Source organism: Rousettus aegyptiacus, unplaced genomic scaffold (assembly GCF_014176215.1).
Source record: "Rousettus aegyptiacus isolate mRouAeg1 unplaced genomic scaffold, mRouAeg1.p scaffold_m13_p_12, whole genome shotgun sequence".
NCBI lineage: Eukaryota > Metazoa > Chordata > Mammalia > Chiroptera > Pteropodidae > Rousettus > Rousettus aegyptiacus.
Window position 1 is genome coordinate 64,022,473 of NW_023416287.1, and position 21,371 is coordinate 64,043,843.

At 31.3% G+C, this 21,371-nt stretch overlaps 1 protein-coding gene and 1 pseudogene across 3 annotated transcripts in view; one reads left to right on the top strand and one right to left on the bottom strand.

The window, feature by feature from the left end:
- Positions 1–21,371, top strand: part of RNF138 (ring finger protein 138) — a 33,233-nt gene that overhangs the window by 7,184 nt on the left and 4,678 nt on the right. For 2 of the 3 annotated variants that reach the window (XM_016166746.2, XM_016166744.2), the window contains exons 2-5: positions 10,520–10,685; positions 11,862–11,977; positions 19,654–19,710; positions 20,522–20,633. In XM_016166746.2, coding sequence (XP_016022232.1) covers positions 10,520–10,685; positions 11,862–11,977; positions 19,654–19,710; positions 20,522–20,633 — 451 coding nt within the window. The remainder of the gene's footprint in view (positions 1–10,519; positions 10,686–11,861; positions 11,978–19,653; positions 19,711–20,521; positions 20,634–21,371) is intronic. The other variant, XM_016166745.2, reaches the window with a different exon arrangement.
- Positions 86–194, bottom strand: LOC118610637 (annotated as a pseudogene).

The following is a 21,371-nucleotide window of genomic DNA, read 5'->3' on the forward strand; positions in this document are numbered from 1 at the left end:
GACCTATCTGAAATTTACTGAGATATGTGATGTTTGTCTTTGAATTTTTTTTTTTTTAATTAAAAGTAATTTTTTTTTTTTATAACACCTTCAGCACCTGGTCTTCCTAGGTAGTCTCCCATCCAAGTACTAACCAGGCCCAACCCTGCTTAGCTTCTAAGATCAGGCACGTTCAGGGTGGCATGCCTGTAGACTGTCTTTGAATATTAATTTGCCATTTTTAATTCCATTTACCTCAATATTTCTTAGAAGGCATTCCTTTTGCATTGTTTAAAAATCTTTATAGTATATTTGAATTCTTAAAATAATTTAACTCAGGATTCATCACTTTTGTTAATTAATTTTGCTGTTTTAGCACAGTAATGTGATTCATTAAATGTTTTTTGAGGTTATACCTACCACGAGTGCCTGCATGAATGCTCACAATGCTGTTAAGCCCCATGAGGGTAAGGATTCTTGTCAGTTTTATTCCTTATTTTATACCTAGTATCTATCCATTATGTAGTAAGTGCTTAATACATATTTATCAAGTGACTATGCATTATAATATACAAACATAATTTTAAAAAATCTAGTAGGGTAGGTTTGTCACTTTTGCTCTTTTAAGTTTAACCTCTCTATTTTGAGATTATTGTCGGTTTACATTTAGTTGTAAGAAATAATACTGAGATCTTGTGTACTCTGACCCAGTTTCCCCCCAGTGGTAACATAAATATAATGAAGATACAAAGTAAAGGCATAAAAAATTTCCATCCCCATAGAAATTCCTCACATAGCATTTTTATAGCCACACCCATTTTCCTCTTGATCCCACTCCAGCCCTCTTAACGCTTGGCAAACACTAATGTTCTTTATTTCTAAATTTTGTCATTTTAAGAATATTATATTTTTCACAACTCTGTAAATATAGTAAAAACCCTGTAACTGTACATTTAATGGGTGAATGGTATGGTATGTGAAGTAAATCTCAAGAGGTGTTACCAAAAAAATGGAATTAAACAATATTATGTAACTTTGGGGGATTTCTTTTTTCTCTCAGCATAATTTTCTGCAGATTTAGGTTGTTTGTTGTATCATTTGTTAGTTCCTTTCATTGAGGAGTACACAACCATACATGGTATGCATGCATCATTTGGTGTGGAGATGCTCACATTTTGATTAACCATTCATCCACTGATGGACAGTTGTACTAGCCAGTTTTTGACTATTTCAAATACAGCTGCTACCAACACTTATGTATAAGTTTTTTGCATTTTTTCCTCTGGGGTAAATGCCTAAGAATGCAATTATTGTGTCATGTGGTAATTTTATGGTTGGTTTTTTAAGATAATGCCAAACTGTTTTCCAGTGTTTATATCATTTTACAGTCACACCAGCCAGTGTATAAGTAACCAGCATTTCTCGCGATTATTTAAAAATTTTAACCATTTCAGTAGGTGCATAGTGACATCTCATGATTTTAATTTGTATTTCCCTAATGGCTAAGGATATTGAACATCTTTTTGTGTGCTTATTTGCTGTCTATATAGCTTCTTAGGTAAAATCATGTCTCTTCATGTCTTTTGCCTATATTAATTGGATTGTTTGCTTTTTTTACTGTTGAGCTTTGAGACTATGTATTCTAGATACCAGTCCTTCGGTAAATGATGTGATTTACACATATTTTCTTCCAGGCTGTTTTAACAGTCTTTTGCAGAGCAAAATTTTTTAATTTTTATGAAGTTTTAAGTTTTTACTTTAATGGAATGTGCTTTCATCTCTGTGTAGCTCTGTATTGTGATTCTGTGTATTAGTTTTCTAGGGCTGCTGTAACACATTGCCACAGACTTGGTGGCTTAAAATGACAGAAATTTATTTTCTCCCAGCTCTGGAATCCAGAAATCTGAAGTGAGTTTCAGTGGGTCAAAATCAAGGTGTTCGCAGGGCCTTCTGAGGCCCTGGGGACCACGCACCATTTCAGTGTCTGCATCCATTTTTAACATGGTCTTCTTTGTGTCTGTGTCAGATCTCAGTTTGCTTCTCCTATAAAGACACTTGTGATGGCATTTAGGGCCAATCTGGATAATTCTAGGTAATTCCCTTATCTCCAGATTCCTACTTTAATTGATATATTATGATATAAGGTAATAGTCATTTGTCTTGGGGATGAGGAAGTAAATCTGTTTTTGGATGGCTATACTTGGTTTACTGCAGTGTATTATCCATTTTGAATTAATTTAATAAATTAAGAAAATGGCAGACATATGTCTGTTCATTTTTTTGCCTATGGATGTCCATTTGCTCTACCATCATTTATTGAAAAGTCTGTCTTTTCTCAATTAAATTGCTTTTACATCTTTGTTAATTAGTTTTGCTTTTTAAGATCTATTCCTGCCAGTTCAAGTATCTAATAAAGAAAGCCCTTTTTGTATTTATTATTTTATTTCAACTAGAAATCTTTGTTTTCTTCCTTTCTGTCTTTACATTTTGAATAAACATAAAGTCCTAAGTTTATTTAAATCCGATTACTTTTTTTTAGTTTCTTATATGAATTTCATTGTTTTTGGTACTATCAGTAATCTAAAGTAATTTTTATTATACAGTTTATTCAATTTATTACTTGTAAGGTTTTGGTTTAATTTAAGATATTTTAACAAAACAATTTTGTCATCGAAAGTTATTTTTTTTCTATTCTATATTTTATGCCTTAAAATTTTTTTAGACTCAATGCCAATATTTTTTAAAGTAAGTACTAAATAGGAATTGTTGCATTTGTATATTTAATAAAAATTTATTCAACATTTTTTTTTACATTCAACATTTGACTTAATAAGCCAGGCACCAAGAAAAAAGGTGTGTCCCTCAAGGAACACAGTCAATAAATAGTAATTTTCCATTAAATAAAAACTTTGCTTCTAGGAAAGTGTTTGAAAGCTTTTAAAAAGATTATAGTTTAGCTAAAGATAATTAACATTAGTGTAAATTAACCATATCCTATAATATCCTATAATATCATTATTTCTTTTGATTATATTTTTAAAATGTTTTAGACAAGATAGATACTGAGCTTTGAAATTTTCTAATTGTATTCTTTGAGATGGTTGGTTGCAATATCAATATTAAAAAATTTGTATATAGTTTATTTTGAAATATGTTGGCTACATGTTCTGGATAAAGTGAAATTACACATAGGAAAATTAAAGGACATTTATGCCTGGTTTGCTAAGATTTGATTTAAGATTTTTTTTTTAAAGCAACTATTTTACATCCTTCTGTTATATTACCATTGTGCCTGATTTAGGACTTTTGCATACATGCTTATAAGTAAAATTTATGAATTTATAAATTTTTTTCTGGCTGGCCTTGTGAATTTTAAAAGCATATGTACCTCATAAATAGAACTATTTGGATAACATACTATATAATTGGATGTATTTTGGAAACTACACACTGTATTTGGAATTTTGAAAACTAACTTTGTAGTGAATTATGTTTATTATGAATTAGATAAGTGTTCTGAATTTTTTCCTTTTTCATTTACGTTCTTTATTTTTTTAAAGACAATTACATGTTTCTTGGGGATTTATTGGAATAATATTTTTATATTTCATTATTAAATACTATGATTTAGATTGTTATTAAATATTATAATTAAGGTCTCATTTTATGATTTCCTACCTAGTCTATGCATTGTGTAAGTATATTTTTAAATGATTACACTATTGACTTTTAAATGTAATGTTTTTGTTATAAAGGCAATAATATACTTTAATGTAAACAAAAAGTTAACTCTATAGGAAAAGGGTATGTCCCCCTCGATTCCTCTTCTCATTGCCAGAGGTGTAACCTTTGTTAAGAGGTTGGCATATTTTCTTCCAACTCTCTTCATGCATTGATAAACATAAACGTACTTAAAAAGTACAGTTGGAATCAAACAATACACATTACATGGTATCTTTTTTCACTCAACAAACTCTCCTAATTTATCTTTACATGTCCTTACATCTCTTAATTTTGTATTTGTTCCTTCTTTCTTCCTTTAAATGACTTTTTCTTCTGAGAAATTTAATAGAGAAAAGTGTGAAGAGTTAAGAAATTGACATCATGCTTCTATCACCCAGAGTTTACTATTAACATTTTAATATTTTAATTAAAATATTTTAGAAATGTATGATACATTCACATCATTCAAAAATCAAACAGGTATAAAACAAAAAGTTTCCTTATTCCTGTTGTCACTCCCTGCATCCTCCTCTGCCTCACATTTCACTGGTATATATCCCTATTGATTTCTTTGGTATTTTTTCAGACTCTTTTGCTTATATAAGCAGATAGTAACATACATTCTTTCCCCTCCCCTTTTTTACACAAATGGTAATATACAATGCATATTGAAAGCATTAATATTTTTTTGTATTTGCTTCCACTATCTACTCCAGGGAATATAAAACATTATAAGTAAAGATAAAATCTTTTTTTTTTAACAGTTATAATAATGAGTAATGTGTGTGTGTTTTAGGCTAAATTTAAACTTTAAACATATATGCATCTATAACCAGTATACAGCAGTGTTGTTTTGGGTGTGTACATTTGAGTGTTGTGCCCCAACCCTGTTTTTCCCATAAGCCCTATGGCTTTTACTGGATGATTTTACATTTTGCAGTGATTTTTAAGGAATGCATGTATTGTGGGATAGCAGAACTGGGTCTTTCAGAAAGTATCTGAAAGTGCTGACCTTACTCTGAGTCCTTATATTGCTGTGTCACCCAAAAGAAAGCTGTTTAGCAGTATTGATATCACACAAAATTGAGGTATTACAAGGGTGGAAGACATTTCATGTGGATAAAAGGAACATGATAAACTTTTATGCACCTACCAACATAACTTTATATAGTTGCAAACTGACATAATTGTAGGGAGGAATTGGCAGACCCTTAATTATCATGGGATATTTAAATTCACCTCTTTAAAAGGAACTGATTTTCACTGCAGATAACATAATGGAAACATCTCTCAAAATAGAAGGAGAATCTTGATGTTCAACCACTAGATTGCATTAACAGATTAAAGGAGGAAAAGCATATGATCATTGAAATAGATGCCGAAAGCATTAGATGGAATTCAGCTTTTATTATAAAATGTCATAGCAAAGGAATAGGATGGAACTTTCTTTATCCTAATTAAGAGTAGCTTCCCTAAAATCTATAGCCAATATACTGAACCCTTGGTACTTTTCCTGGTCAGAAATTAGACAAGGATATTTGCATTGCTCGTAACCATTTAATATTGTATTTCAGGTTTTAGGCAATTCAATGAGAAAAGAAGATATGCAAAGATGGAAAAGGAAGAAATAAAATTATCCTAATTTGTAGATGATAAAACTGCATATATATAAAAAACCTAAGAGAAACAACTGACAAACTCAGAAGTAATAGGAGAGTACAGAGAGGTTCTAGATACAAGAACGACAGACAAAAATCAACAACATTTTTACTGACAATAATCTTATAAATTTAACAGGAAAACTAATAGCAATAAAATAATGTATAAATATTTAGAATATTTAAAGTATTAGAATAAGTCTAATACAAATGTACAAATCTATAGGGAAAATTTTTAAACTTGATTATACAGCATGTGATCTGAATAAGTGAAGAAATGTGACATTTATGGATAGAAAGATTCAATAAAATTGAGATGCCCGTTCTTCCCCAGATAATTCTAAAAATGCTAATATGCCATTGCAATAAAACCTCAGCATGATTTTTTTGTAGAATTTAAAAAACTGATTAAAAGATTCTAACAATGAGTTAATGACCATGAATAATTAAGAAAATTTAGAAAAAGTAGAATGTAGAGATAGAATCATCCCTACTAAATATGACATATTATGAAGCTGTAGTAATTAAAATGGTATGGTATTGATTTAGCTGCACATAAATGATGAGTAGAACATATAAGTAGCACTACAAATAGTCCCACACATATATTAGAACTTTTATCTCTACTAGATATGACATCACAAATCAATGGGGGAAAAGATGGCTTGTTCAGTAGAATAGTGTTTGGGTAATGGCTTTTGCATATGGAATATCTACTGAATTCTATACATAAAAATATTTTCCAGGTGGATTAACAAATATAATGAGCAAAACTTAAACTTTTTAGATGGAAATGCAGGGGACTATTTCTGAATTTGAGAGGGGGAAGGCTTAAGATTATGAAAGCACAAATTGAATTTTAGGAAAAGGTGATGAATTTAGATTACATTAAAAATTTTTTAATTCCCAGATCAAAAGATTACAATGTTAAAGACAAGTGATAGACTGAACAATGATTCTCTTGTTCTGTAACAGATTATATCAGAACAAATTGGTTTATATGTGATTTTTCCTCCTGCATATTGTTGTTTTAGGCCATCAGCAAATGACAGCTGAGGTAAGGTACACTAAAACGCAGCTGCAGAATTATATACTATTATTCAAAATGCTCAGCCTACATCCTTCTTGGTTCACTTTGTCCATGAGCTTTCTTTCTCTTGGAATAGCTGTTGCATGGTTTTTCTTTTCTGCATTTTACATTATTTCCAAATTTTACCAGCTTCAGCCATTCCTTATAACCCTCGGGCCCCTTTCTATAATTTTAGGGTCAAGTATTTATTAGGAATTTAAATGTCTTTTAAATGTATCATTAGGATTGTTTGGGTTCTTGTTAGTGCTCTGGTAATAGGGTTGCACAGGTCTATCCCAGCCATTTTTTCCTATAGACCTGTATGTTTTAGTGTGCAGTTTTGCAGGATGCATTTTTTCAGTATTACATATATTGATCACATTGTATCAGAAATGCCTAAAATACATACATAAAGCAAATAATTTCGTATCCAAAAGATGAAATTATCAATTGTAAATCATTTTCCTGCAGTACTTTGAACACAAACTTTTGTTTTGCCATCTGCTTATTACTGCTGATGATTTCAATGCTGATCTGATTTCTCTTTTGTTAGTAAGTCATCTGTTTTTTTATTCCTCCCCTCTCCGGGGTGTGGGTCTTTTTAAAATCATTGTAGTCTGTAGATAATTTTATTAGCTTTAGATTCTAGCAATTTGTTTTTATTTTAAGCTTAGGTAAGTGATAATTAACTTGGCTGCTATTTATAACAATTTTAACATAATTACCCTTGCTTTTACTTCTAATTAAACATTTTTTTTAATGTAAGTATAATATAGTTAACAGAAAAGTGCTCCATCGTAAATGGCCATCTCAATGAATTTTTCCCAAACTAAACACACCTGTGTATTCAGCATCTCCATCAAGCAACAGAACATTATCAGCACTCTGGAAACTCCTTTATCTCCCTTCTCTAAGGCCCATATCCCAGCAATTCCAGGATACCACTGTCCCAATTTTAACCATACAGTTTTACCTTTAGTTTTCACTTTATAAAAATAGAAACAGGCAGTTTGTATTCTTTTGCATCTGGCTTCTGGCTTCTTTAGCCAACATGAACATCCATATTTATTCTCATTACAGTATATTCTAGTTTCATTTTGATAACATGCCACAATTTTTTTGTTGATGGACATTTGTGTAGTTTTCAGCTTTGGGCTATTACAAATAGTGCGGCTGTGAACTTCCTAGGAAATTCCTTCTGATCATACATGCATTTCTATTGGGTATATATTTCAGAGTGCAATTACTGTGCTAGAGTAGATACTGTCAAACAGTTTTCCAAATGGTTGTATTAATTTTCCAGATGGTTGTATCAGTTTATACTCCTGTACCATCGAATATAGTTTAGGTTGGTTCATATCTTCCCCAACACTTAGTATTAGTACCTTTTTTATTTTAGCCATTCTGGTGGTATATAGTATGATCACACTTTTATTACTTTAGTTGTTAAATAAGTGGGCTTTGAAATTTTGCTTTATTTTATATTCTCTTCATACAGCTTTTGTTTTTATATCTTAGTCGTTTAAAATCTTTTAATCTATATTTTATTTATAGTTAAATTAGGCAGCATTTTGACTAATTTTATTGCTTGTAGTATTCTACTTCATTTCTTTTACTCAAGCTCCATCATTTTTATGCATTATTATTTCCTTATTGAATTTTGCCAGCATGAACTTTGTTGACAGTTTATATTTCTATTTAAAGAAGAAGGTTCACCTTAAAATTAATAGTTTGGTGGTAGTTTTACCTTCATCTCTATTATTTCTCTTTGATAGCTTGTTGGATTTGGCTTCTATAACATTACATAGTCTTACTTCTCTTTTTCTGACTCTTCTCTGAACATTTCTTTAAAAGTTTATATTTGTCTAGATTATTTCTTTAGTGCTTTTCAGTCACCTTATCTGCTCTCCATATTTTTCTTTATAATTTCTGGGACCATATTTCCAATTACTTACTGGGTATCCCACATTGAGATTTTTATAGGTACTTTGAGCTTGCTCTTACCTTTCTTCTGTCAACACAACTCCTTCCAATATTTCTTAACGCGATTAATACAGCTGCCTTTTAACTGGTCTTCTAAGTTAGAAATGCTTGTCTTCTCATTCTCCCATAAGTAATTGTCGAAAAATTCTGTTGATTTTATTTTGTTTAGTTTTTAAGAGAATGTTCTTTCTTTCTTTTTTAAAAATGATTTATTATTATTTATGCCTACAGCACTTGGTCTTCCTAGGTGGTCTCCCATCCAAGAACTAACCAGGCCCGATCCTGCTTCTGAGATCAGGCATCAAGCTTGTTCAGGGTGGCATGGCTGTAGACCATGGACCGTGGCTCCATAGGACTTTCTGCGTGTAAAGCAGACATGCTAACCGCTACACTATGGAACCACTTCCTTTATTTTTTAACATAGGAAGCTCCCTTCATACACAGTCACAAACACTGAAGAACTGTGTCTCTAAAAGATCCTTTGTCTTTGCTTACTACCCCTACCTCAGCTCAGACCTTATTATGATCTTGTTTGTTTTTGGTCTGATTCCTCCTTTTTTGCTTCTATAGTCCCTCTGATTAAAGAATGTAAACACTGACAGAAACAATTTAAATAAAAAAAATTATTAAAAATTTACAAAACAGACAAACTTTCCACTTTTAATTTGAACAAACTTAAAATTGATGATTTTGTAACTTTGTAGTATTTATATTTTAGAAGTTATTAAAGCTTAAAATGACACTCAAGACTTTTGCATACCTTCTCTTTAAGGATTGACAAATTGCTCTCCAGATATATGGAGCACTCATTTCCTTATGTTTCCTTTAACACTGGTTATTATTTTTAAAACTAGCTTATTTTGGCACTGAAAAATGTTATCGATATTATTTGGGTTTTTTTTTTTTCTGACTCTTAGTTTTGGCGAATATTTTTAATGTTTTAATATATGGTCTTAATTCGTAATCACTTCTAATGGTACTTAAGTGATATTAACTATTGTTTATTGAGCACTTTCTTGACTGTCAAAAATACTGACTGGGACAAGCATTTTACTGCTTACTATTTTAATCCTCTGTACAACCCTATCAAATGTAGATACTTTTATTATTTTGTGGGTGAGGAAATTTATTTTAGAGGGGAAAAGCAATTTGTTCAATGCTGCATAGTTAGGAAGCTCAGATTCTGTGATGTTATTAGACTCTTTCCTCTCAATTTTAGTTATAGTTGAGAAAGATTAGTATATTTCTATTTGTAGGGCATTGGATTAAATAAATGCATACTTACTCTAAGATCCCAGATATAGATGGGAATGATTTCTCTGGTCTTTTTAAGAGAAAAATGATCAAGTTTGGCATTTGTTTGAGTTGGGGGGACGGAGAGAAATATTTTAGTGATTGGGTTAGGAGAAGAAATTAAAGTTTTAGTAATTTAGTTTCAATAAGAATGTTGGTTATAGATGTTTAGAGCTGGAGCAGTTCTTAAATATTTCTGAAATTGTGTTCTATTGCACATTGTTGTGGGAAATTTTCATATTTCCTGACCAAATAACTTTAGGCAATACTTGTTTTCCTTAGAGAAACCTTAACTTTGTTTATCCTAGAATTTGCCAAATCAATTTGTATGCTGTTCTGTAGTAGACCTATTCATATCCTATGGAATAACATCTTGAAGTACATCAGTTTGAGACTAAAGCTAATATAGTCCATTTTTTCATTTTGCAAGGGGAGAAAATGGAGATCCAGTGTGATGTTAAGTGTTTACTGAGAGCACACAGCTACTAAAATGACACAGGATAAAATCCACTCTTCTGTACCACGCTACTTCTGACTGATAATATTATACAATATTAATATTTACTTTTCATATATTATGCTAAAAATAATAAGTCAAATGAGTGTAGTTTTTTTTTAATATTGTCATCTAGTCCAGGTATTAGTCTTTTACTTTGAGAAATACACATACAGTTTTTAAAATTCTGAGATTTATGTACCCGTGAGTAGCCCAATTCATTTAGCATAAATATATTTCCATAGCCACTTGTTTATATTTAATAGAAAGTTTGCTTTTTTTTTTCTGTAGTTAACATGTCAAAAATGTTTGGTTTAGTTTCTGTAGAAAATGTTTCCTGACTGCAATGAGAGAAAGTGGAATACATTGTCCTCTCTGTCGTGGAAATGTGACTAGAAGAGAGAGAGCATGTCCTGAACGCGCCTTAGACCTTGAAAATATCATGAGGAAGTTTTCTGGTAGCTGCAGATGCTGTGCAAAACAGGTAGAGTAAATGTGACATGGCTCTTCTTTGAAAGTCTATTTTCTACTGTGAAATTCTTGTCTGAATTTTCTTGGTGGGTGATGTTTTAAAGAAAAAGAAGTTGTTTCGATTGGAAATTGGGTAGAAAATGACCAAAAAGCTGTGACTATAGATTTTACTAGATTATAAACTTATTGAAAACAGAGGAGACTGAAAGATACAGTCTGAATTCACCATAATTTTTAGCATGGTTTTTTCTCTAATCTCTCTTTTATTATCTACTAAATTAAATAATCAAACTGTCATTTAACTCATTTAAACCTCATTCTGGTACAAATTCAACTTTTAAGTAATTTTTCTAATGGTAGTATTAGAATTTTGCACATAGAAATGGGCCAAACAGATTTATGTAGTCAAGGAACTCACTAGCTGCCCACTTTATTTGTGTATTTATGTGTTTAAGAAATCACAAAATATTTGGCAGAAGACTTTGTTTAAGTTTTAAGAAACAAGTGGGAAAATCAGGTATTGGCAAATGACTGGCATTAGTTCTCCAATATGGATTTTACTGTTCTGTCATTTGTAGAGAGAGCGAAATGGTGAGGGGTGTTTATAGATTTATTGCGGGCACTTCTTCAAACAGCTAATAAAGTCAGTGAGTAAAACAGTTGCTATTTCATGCATTCAGACAAGTCACATCTGTTTTTCCATCTCTTTGAGGGAGGTGTTAACTGATGGAGCAATGAAGTGAAGCTGGAAAATACACTTGAGAGATTTTGGCTATACTCTGAGAAACTGAAAAATGTTCCAAGTGTCAACCTTGGAACTTAATTTTTAAAGTACATTCTAACTCTGCCAAGTTGCAGTAGTTAAAGAATAAAGAAATACCCAATACCATGAGGCAACCTCATAGTGCTTTTATTTCTTGTCTATTATTAGTAATATTTTTTAAAGTGTAAAATTATTTAATTTTTTTCCGTGAGTTTACAGACAGATGGACTTTTCTCCATTGTATCTGCTCTAATGGACAAAAATTTATTACCAATTTTTAGCTCCACTTAAGAATCTTATATTTTAAAAAAACCTTGTTTAAATGGAATATTTAGTTATCTATTTTTATCTTTTTTTGTTGACAGTATCTCAAATCTTATGATTTCTATTTTATAATCACATTACATTTTATTCAATAATTTACAGATTAAATTCTATCGCATGAGACATCATTACAAATCTTGTAAGAAGTATCAAGATGAATATGGTGTTTCTGCAGTCATTCCAAACTTTCAGATCTCTCAAGATTCAGTAGGGAACAGGTAAGCAATATTTATTCTTAAAAATAGAATTTTTAGAGTTGGAAAGGAAATTGTTTGGGAAACTATATAAGATGTTTTTTTGTTTGTTTTTAACGTAATGATTTGAGAACTATATCATTTGTGAGTTCAAAAGTTGCTACATCTAAAATGCATTTGGGAGATAATGTCATGATATACTTATGCTTATGTTATTTAAAAATCATTTTAGGAAAATCTATACTTTTTTAATAAAAAATTGAATACTATTTTTTTTTGCAACTGAAATTGTTTTAAAACTAGAGAAAATCCCTTTCAGTAATGTATTACAAACTAGAATCTTTTTTTGCTATCTAAAAAATGGAATGGTTTGAGAGTTTTACTCTGATAATAAAATATCATATAAAAGTGAGACCTGATACTATTAAATTTTTAGTTCCATTTTAGTCTCAATTTTTTAAAAACTAGGTTTTGGCTTTATTTGTATCTTATTGTCTCAGATTTCTGTATACTAGACATTTTTATAAAATGTATTTTATGCAGAAGACTGGCCAAAATACACATGTGTGATTTAAAAAGTAGTGATAAATAACCCAATCACTCGCTAACCCAGGTCAAAAAATAGAACATTTTTAGAACATTAGAAGCCTATGTCCATCTGAATCTCATATTGCCAGAGGTAATGACTATCCACTTTTGGGGGTTATTTCCTTGTTTTTCTTTATAGTATACCATTCATGCATGTATCCCTAACAATGAAGAGTTTAATTTTTAAAACTCAATAACAAGCACACATACTATTGTGTAAGGAAAGGCAGTAGAGGTAGTATTATGGAAGGGCTCGCAGGAGATGGTATTTAAGCAGAGACTCTAAGATTTTATTTTAGAAGCGTTTCATTTCACATGTTGCTAATTTTTGGTAATTTAACTACTCATACTGCAGTCTTTTCTACCCCTCAGTTGAAACTGTTTTAATAAAGGTTTTTAGTAATTTTCTGATTGCCTAGTCTTCAAAATCCTTTTATGTTCTCATTTACTTGACTTCATTTCATTGGATGAAATTGGTCATATCTATCTTGTGATTTAGTCGTCGTCGTCGTTGTCGTCATCATCATCATCATCATCCCCTCACCTCTATACTTTTACCAGTAGTATTACCTTTCCCCATTCCCCACAACCCACACTCTGCCAAGTGGTAGACTTTTTCTTCTCTTTGAAGACTTAGACCAACTGTTAGCTACTCTGTGAAATCTTTCCCAACCTGTAGAATATCTTCCTCTTGGTAGAACTGTTCTTTATGCTCCAACTAGACCCTCTAATACTTTATTATATTTGTTTACTTATGTTTTTAAATTTAGAATGGGCTTTTTAGTCTTAGTTAGTCCTATGCAAAATTCTAATTGCAATGGAAAAATTGAGTTCATATGTGAAGTTTTAATAAGGAAATTGGTGAAAGGAAAAGGTTTTTATTTAAAAAAAAACTGTTAGGAAATATAAGATATGAAGCTAGAATATAGCAAGGATCTTGATGAAGCTAGAATATAGCAAGGATCTTGGGAGGAAACAGATAGTATGCTCAATTTAGGTAGTGTGAGGAGAATTTAGTAAAGGGACTATTTTCAAAGAGTAGGGTATCGGGTACAGTATGTGAGAAGGAATTCACAAAGAATAGTGATATTCTCTGAGTCTATCAAAAACAGGAGGGGAGGAAGTAGATACCAGAACTTGGAGAAAGAAAGCATTTGGAGAGGACAGTTAGGGATGCAGTCAGTCAAGGCAATTTTGCTGGAAAGGAGTCTGGGAAATAAGTATAACCTAACTTTCTCTTGTTACGTAGGACTCTAAAGACCTTCAGTGTAGGCTATCACATGACTTATTGCAGTTTATTAAAGGCTTTGTATAGGGGCTCTTCTCTGATATTCTGGCTTAATCTAGATGTGGTGGTAGAATGGACAAGATGTATACATTCAGGCAGTTCTCCATGAAGATCATTTCTAGCAGCTAAGCTTATTGATAAATACTTTATTTTGGAAAATTTTAAATTTCTGCTCTTTGTCAAGTAACTGGGGAGCAAATTTATTTTATGTTGCTGATTAAGAGCAGGTTCATATACTGTAGCTGTTTGTTAGCTGAGCAGGTTTTGGTGGCATCTTACGAAGATTCATTACTTTAATGCAATTTCAGGGGACCACCTCATAGTAGAGCCTGTGTTCTCTTAGAATACAGTTCACAGTATTCTCTCATAAATACAAATGGATGATTTAAACTCTGGACTCCATGGCTGTGGAAATTCTTAAAGTATTTATGTATACTTGTCAAAATAATTTCAAAATAAACCCATAGATAATTTCATTAATTCAACATAATTTATTGTCCCTTCTGAAATATTGGACATACCCTACATGTTATTGAATGCACAGGGAAGCAAGCATTAAACAGACATAATCTCCTTTACCACATATGTAAACAGGGTAACTTCCAGTTGAGTGATTAAAGTAAACTAGCAGTAGTTTCTGTCAGATCTTCAGGGTTAGAACTATTACTATGAACTGTAATGTTGGAGGACGTTTAACAAAATTACTGCATCAGCATGATTATTTTCTCATAATAATTATATAGCAGAGCTATTTGTTTTTAAGGCCATTTCTAATTCATAACAATACAGTACTGCTTTTAACATAAGACTGTCTTTTTTTTCTTTAGCCACTGGAAGTGAGGAGGAGGAAGAAGAGGGAGGATGCATGTAATTAAGATAAACCAGAACACATTTCTATTTTAGCTTCCTTGGAAATTGTGTGTTCTGTTTGTAGGCTTTTCCTAGTAATCTTGACTCTCTTAAATGTTGATAACTTGATATCAGTAACCTCATATAGTTTAATCCATATACAGCTCTTTACAGTAACTGAAAGAATGAAAATTACAAGCAGCTTTTCATTGTTTCTAATAGATTTCTCTCCAAGGTGTTGAACATTTTATGTGGCTAAATTACCATTAAGGAATGTGGTACAAGTACTAGATAAGTTTCCTTTTTCCTTCTTTTTAGGCATTCTTTATGTATTGTAGATAATAATCCTGTATTACATATATCGCAAATAATTTTTTACTCAAAATTGAATTTTTTTTTGCTGTTTTATAAAACACATAAATATAGAACTTGAGTTTTTTCTCCATTTTTTAAAAAGACTAGAAGTGAGATATTCTGCTATTTTAAAAACTTCGCTTTAGGGAATTTCACAGTTTAATTTAGCATAAAATGACATTGTCATACATAGTTTTATTATTCTGTTTTTTTTTTAATTGTAGTGAAGATACTTAACATGAGATATCTACCCTTTTTACAGATTTTTAAATGTGAACTATGGTATTGTTATCTGTAGGCACAATGTTTTATAGCAGATCTCTAGAACTTATCTTACATAACTCCCCTTTGACCTTGACAACCACCATTCTGTTCTTTGCTTCTGTGATTTTGACTGTTAGATTGACTGTTTTAGATACCTCATATTAAGTGGAATCAAATAAGTGGTTATTTGTTCTGTGATTGATTTTAACTTAGTATAATGTCTCCAAGGTTCGTTCATTCATGTCACATTTGTAGGATTTCCTTTCCTTTTAAGGCTGAATAATATTCCATTGTATTTATATACCACATTTTCTTTATCCATTCACAAGGTTGTTTCCACATCTTGGCTATTGTGAATAGTGCTGCAGTAAACATAGGAATGTTAATGTTTCTTCAAGATACTGATTTCGATCCTTTTGGATAAATACCCAAAATGAGATTGCTAGATCACATGGTAGTTCTATTTTTTTTTTTGAGGACCCTCCCTACTGTTTTCCATAGCACCTGTACCATTTTGCATTCCCCCTAACAGTATACAAGGGTTCCAGTTTCTTTACATCCTCACAAACACTTGTCTTGTTTTTTTGATAATAGCTATCATAACAGGTGTGAGGTGATATCTCATTCTGGTTTTGATTTGCATATCCCTGATTATTAGTGATGTTGAACATCTTTTTAATACCCGTTGGCCGTTTTTATGTCATCTTTGGAGAAATGTCTATTCAAATTTTTAAGCCCCTTTTGTTACTAGATTATTAGATTCTTTGCTGTTGAGTTATAGGAGTTCCTTGTATATTTTGGAGATTAACCCTTTATTCAGATACATGATTTGCAAATATTTTCTCCTATTCCATATATTGCCTTTTCACTCTAATTTTTCCTTTGTTCTGCAGAAGCTTTTTAGTTTCATATAGTCTCACTTGTCTGTTTTTGCTTTTGTTGCCTGATTGCAAATATCTTTATTTAGTCTTGGCTAATCTCATAATGGTGTCTTTAGACATACAAAAGTATTATATGTTATACTTTATATGTTATATATATAATATTTGTATTCTTTTTGGAATTTGCTTTTTTTGTGTCATGCTTAAGAAATCCTTTCCCAAATTAAGGTTATGAAATATATTTTTATTTTTATGTTTAACATTTTAAAGCTGTGCTTTTCACATTTATTTTGGATGCATGATGTTAAGTAGGAAAATTTTCCCCGTGTGAGCTTAACCATTTGTCTCAGTACCATTCATTGAGGAGTTCATTCTTTCCCTGCTGATTTTTAATGCCACTTACATCCTACACCTGTATTCTGTTCTGTTGATCCGTTTGTTTATTCCTCTAGTATGCCATGCTCTCTTAATACTATGGCTTTAACAGAAAGTCCTACTGTCAAGTAAGGAAAGTTTCCCCTTTTGTTTTATTTTACAAAATTTTCTCTGCTATTCTTGACCCTTTGCTGTTCCATACGAACTTTAAGATCAGACTTTTTTTTTTTTTTTTTTTTTGAGTTTCCCAAAGTCCCTGTAGAGGTTTTGATCAGTTGAAGTTATTGAGGTCATAGGTTAATTTGGAAAGAATTGTCATCTTATAATACTAATTTTGCCCACCTAGAAATACTGTCTGTCTTCTCCTATTTTTAAAAAATGCACTAAAAGAAGTCCTTTTAGAGCATATGTAAATGGTTTAGTATATATTTTTGTAGTAAAACCTTAGTTTTTTGTTGCTATGCAAATGTTCTTTTTTCCTGTTTTATAATCTAAGTGGTTTTTACTAATGTGTTAGGAATATTATGGGTTTTTAGGACTATTATGAATTTTTATGTTAATCTTATATTTAGCAACTTTACTGATTTATTAGTTTAAATAGTTCTGAATAATTTTTCTGTAGGTTCTTGTAGATTTATTATATGGGAAGTTTTTTTTCAACACAACTTTGTGTCTTAACTGCTTCATATCATACTTGATTTATTACATAGGATCTCTATCCAATATTAAATGGCAGAGTTCTTTTTATTGTTTTTAATTTTAGTGGGAATGCATCTAAAATTTTACTATTAAGTATGATGTTTACTATGTTTTTAACAGATATTATCTGTTCCACGATGCAATTAACCCTGAATTTAAGATTTCCCCATTAAATGGTTCTATTTAAATTACAATCTTATGGAATTAAAAATATGCATCTGGATTTATAGATATTTGCATTTTTTTTTAAAGCATTGTGGGTGATCACAGGTGTTTTTTGTTTATTTCCATTATGGAAGTTGAATTTTATTGAATGTTTTTTTTTTGCATCAGATGAAATGGTTATGTATTTTTTTCTTTTAATTGAAAATGTGTCTGTAATAGATTTTCTATCGTCGAACCCATTCACGAATTTCTGGAGTTGGTAGGCTACCAGTGGTAGGTCCATTATGATGCAGGATGATTAGGAAGGACTAGAATAATGCTAATGACAATAATAATGCAAAATAGAGGATTGTAATAGGAAATAGAAGGGAGTAAGCATTTTAAAAGGCATTAACTTTGATATTAAAATTCTTTAAATCAGAAGAATTTTAGTGATTGCATACCTGATCAGTGAAAACAATTCGAGCATGTTCTGCTAGTATGTTTATTTAAAATCCATGCATGTATTTTACAGTACTGATACTTAATGTACATTATAAAACGTGCAAAATTTAAGTGAAATAAAGATGAAAAAGTTACTTTAAAAATAAGTTTTGCTTTAGTTAATAGTATATTTTCTTAAAGTTTTGTTAGTACTTTTACTGAAAACAGTATTGTTGACTATGCTTTCTAAAATGTTTTAAAATCTTAAAACCCAATGGTTTTATATATTTATTTGTACAATTTTGAAACTAAGTAGAAAAATCTGTTATCAAGTTTAAATACATAGATGTGATATTTTAAAGTATAGGTGACATATACAGTTTATGGCAGCAAAACTATAATATATCTTTAATAAATGCATTTACTATAGTTGGACTTTATTTTAAGAAGCATTTTTTAGTCTCCACATTGTCAAAATGCCATCTTTACCTGAAGAGACAGATTAATATTTGCTAGAAGGTACAAAATAATAGTTTAGTAGTCTCCTCTTTGGGTAAAGAAACAGGGAAGCTTGCTTGCTTGCCTGGCATAGAATATGTGTGGAGAGATAACATTGTTATCTTCACTGCAGAGAGCTGTTGTTGCAAGGATGTCTTTATACTAAATAACCTTGTGTGTAGCTTTTTTATGAAAAACAAACCAAAAGAAGAAAATTCAAAAAGAAAAGAATATCTGTTAGGTAAATAGTAGGTTCCAGGAACCCGCCCCCCCTCTCCCCGCTCACCCCCAATCTCCCCCACCCCGCCCTTGGATACCACAATCTGAAGATGATCCAGTTCTTTATATAAAAAGGCACAGTATTTGCATATAACCTATAGTATTTGCATTTAGGCTACAGCAGACTGGCTCCCCATCACTTCATTTGCATGAATTTAGTTTAGTGCTCAGTGTGTGGCAAATTCAAGTTTGGCTTTTTGAATCTGCTTCCCAAGTATATTTAATCCACAGTTGGTTGACTCTACTGATGCAAAATCCTTGGATATGTGGTGGGGTGGAGGTCAGGCTGTACTGCTTGTCTTTTGGGAGAAGGAAAATGAGTAACCAGTTTTTTAACTTTGGTATTTAGATAGAACAAACCTTGTGTGGTACATTGTTTTTGTACACTACCTATCTCATTTCTATTTTAACATTTCTGCTATTGAAAGGCCTTGTTTTTATAAAATTAACCACATTGATGAAATTCTTTAATGTACAAGTTCCTGTATGGAAAGCCCACTCTCCCCTCAGGATTCTTCTAATGCTGCATATAACACATGACTCTGGCATGGGGTCCAAATGAAGATTTCAAGTGGTGTATTAAATGTTTGAACACCTAGTTCCTCTTTGGAAAGTGAACATAATGATTTTTCTTAAACCTTCTCACTTTTGGAGGCCACAGCCTTAAATCATATTCTAGTTAAAAATCAAAGTTCATGAATTCTTGAGTCTACCCAAGCTTTCAAAAACTTACTAGCCTAGGTAGAGGTGGGGAACTGTTACCATGCTGTAGATTTATGGTAATTCTGCAAAATTCTGTATTCTCTATACTTTTATAACTGTGCATAAATTTTAAAGGACATGAATAAGGATGTAATAAGCAGTCTTATCAGAATTTATTTGAAATGTAATTAATGCCATAATTTTATTGTTCCGAACTATTTGAAGTTGTCTTTTAAAACAAATTCAGACTAGTCTTCTTCATTAGCAGTTTAAATTAATGAATCTATAATGTGCTTTATTTCTTGAGATATTAACTTTATCCTCCTCTGCTTAAGTAATAGGAGTGAAACATCTACATCTGATAACATAGAAACTTATCAAGAGAATACAAGGTAAGCTTTTGAAAATTCTACTTTAGTAAGTAATATCTATCACATTATAATAATAGATTGTTAAATTAAAATTTTTTATTCAGTTAAATCACCAGACATAATGCTAGAATTTAGTAGTTTAGAAATAAATGATGTAGTTGCTTCTTTTACAGATTATATTAAATTAGAGTTTTTAGCTATCCCCTTTCATTGTGGTTAGGTTTCTTCCATGCATAATTTAGGTAGAGTTATCAATATTGAACTGTCCCTTGCTAAAATTCAGAGGTATTAAAACCTAGTGATATTAAAACCCAAAATGTTTTGAAATACTGATTGTTCTGATGGTCAATCCTTTTGTTTTTCACTTTTTGTAGTAATTTTGTATGTTAGATTCCTAGAGACTGGGTTAGATAAAAGATATGCTATTGATGGAAGTCTTATCAAAATTAAGCTCCTCAATAGGGAGTTACCAAACTGGAATGCCACAGGATTATTACAGTTTTCAAGGTACATACAGTGACATCTGTTGGCCTCACATGCATAACTAAATTAAGTTGTTTGGACCTAACTACTTTAATACCTGGAACAGCTAGGTTTGTTTTTGTTTTTGTTTTGGATTAGAGGCACCATGCAAAAATTTATTGAGACATTAACAGTACTGTAACATGAGATTATTTGTTAAAAACATAGTGTTTTTCAAAATTAGGGAATCTTTGAATAGTCTGATTATAACTTTTTAAAAAAGAAACAGTAATTGGTCAAACAATGGAAGAGCATTATTTCTATGTTGTGATTTCAAATTAAGTACATTTCGTTTAAAATTGTTCTATAGTTCTTCTGGGCATCCCACCTTTAAGTGTCCATTGTGTCAAGAATCAAATTTTACTAGACAACGTTTACTGGATCACTGTAACAGTAATCACGTATTTCAGATAGTTCCTGTGGTAAGTACATATGTTTAAGACAGTCTTCTGTTTAAAGTACGCTGTTTCATTTCATGTGTACAATAAGAGAAGGTAGTTGATTTAATTTTGGTGGGGTGTTGTCAAAAAGATAGATTTTTGTCAACAAAAGATGATAACAGAAGCAAAACAAGATATTTAAAATTCCAGTAACTTATAAAAGGGGGAGATGCTTATAGTGAGGGAAATGTAGGAGAATAGTCTGGAGAAGAGTGCAGTAATGAAAGGTGAACTCTGGGGAGCCATTTCCGAGGAGTGGCAAAACCTAACTCAATTGGAGCTTCTTAGTTTCTTCGTCTACAGGATGCAGTCAGCTCCATCTGGTCAGGCGGATCTGCTATAGGTGAGAAGTATAAGAATAAAGTCAGTAGGTATTTTTAATTGTATCCTTGCAGAATCTAGTATATGAATTCATACAGCAAGGATGGGAAAGAATCATACTTTCTTTTTGATGCATATGTATTTTATTGGTGCCATTTTGAGAGTAGGTAAAAAAGCGGTGAGACCTTTTTGATGAATAAAGGAAATAGTGCAGAGTGCAGGGTTCCAACATTGTGTTAATTATCCTACAACTCCTCCTTTGGAACATGAGTTTCACAGGTAAGTGATTTCAACTGTGGATGAAATAAGAGGCTGAGTTGAGATATTTCCTTTTTAGCTATACATTTTGATATAAAAATATTTTCTTCAGAAATAGAAGGAAAATGTAGATAAAATGAG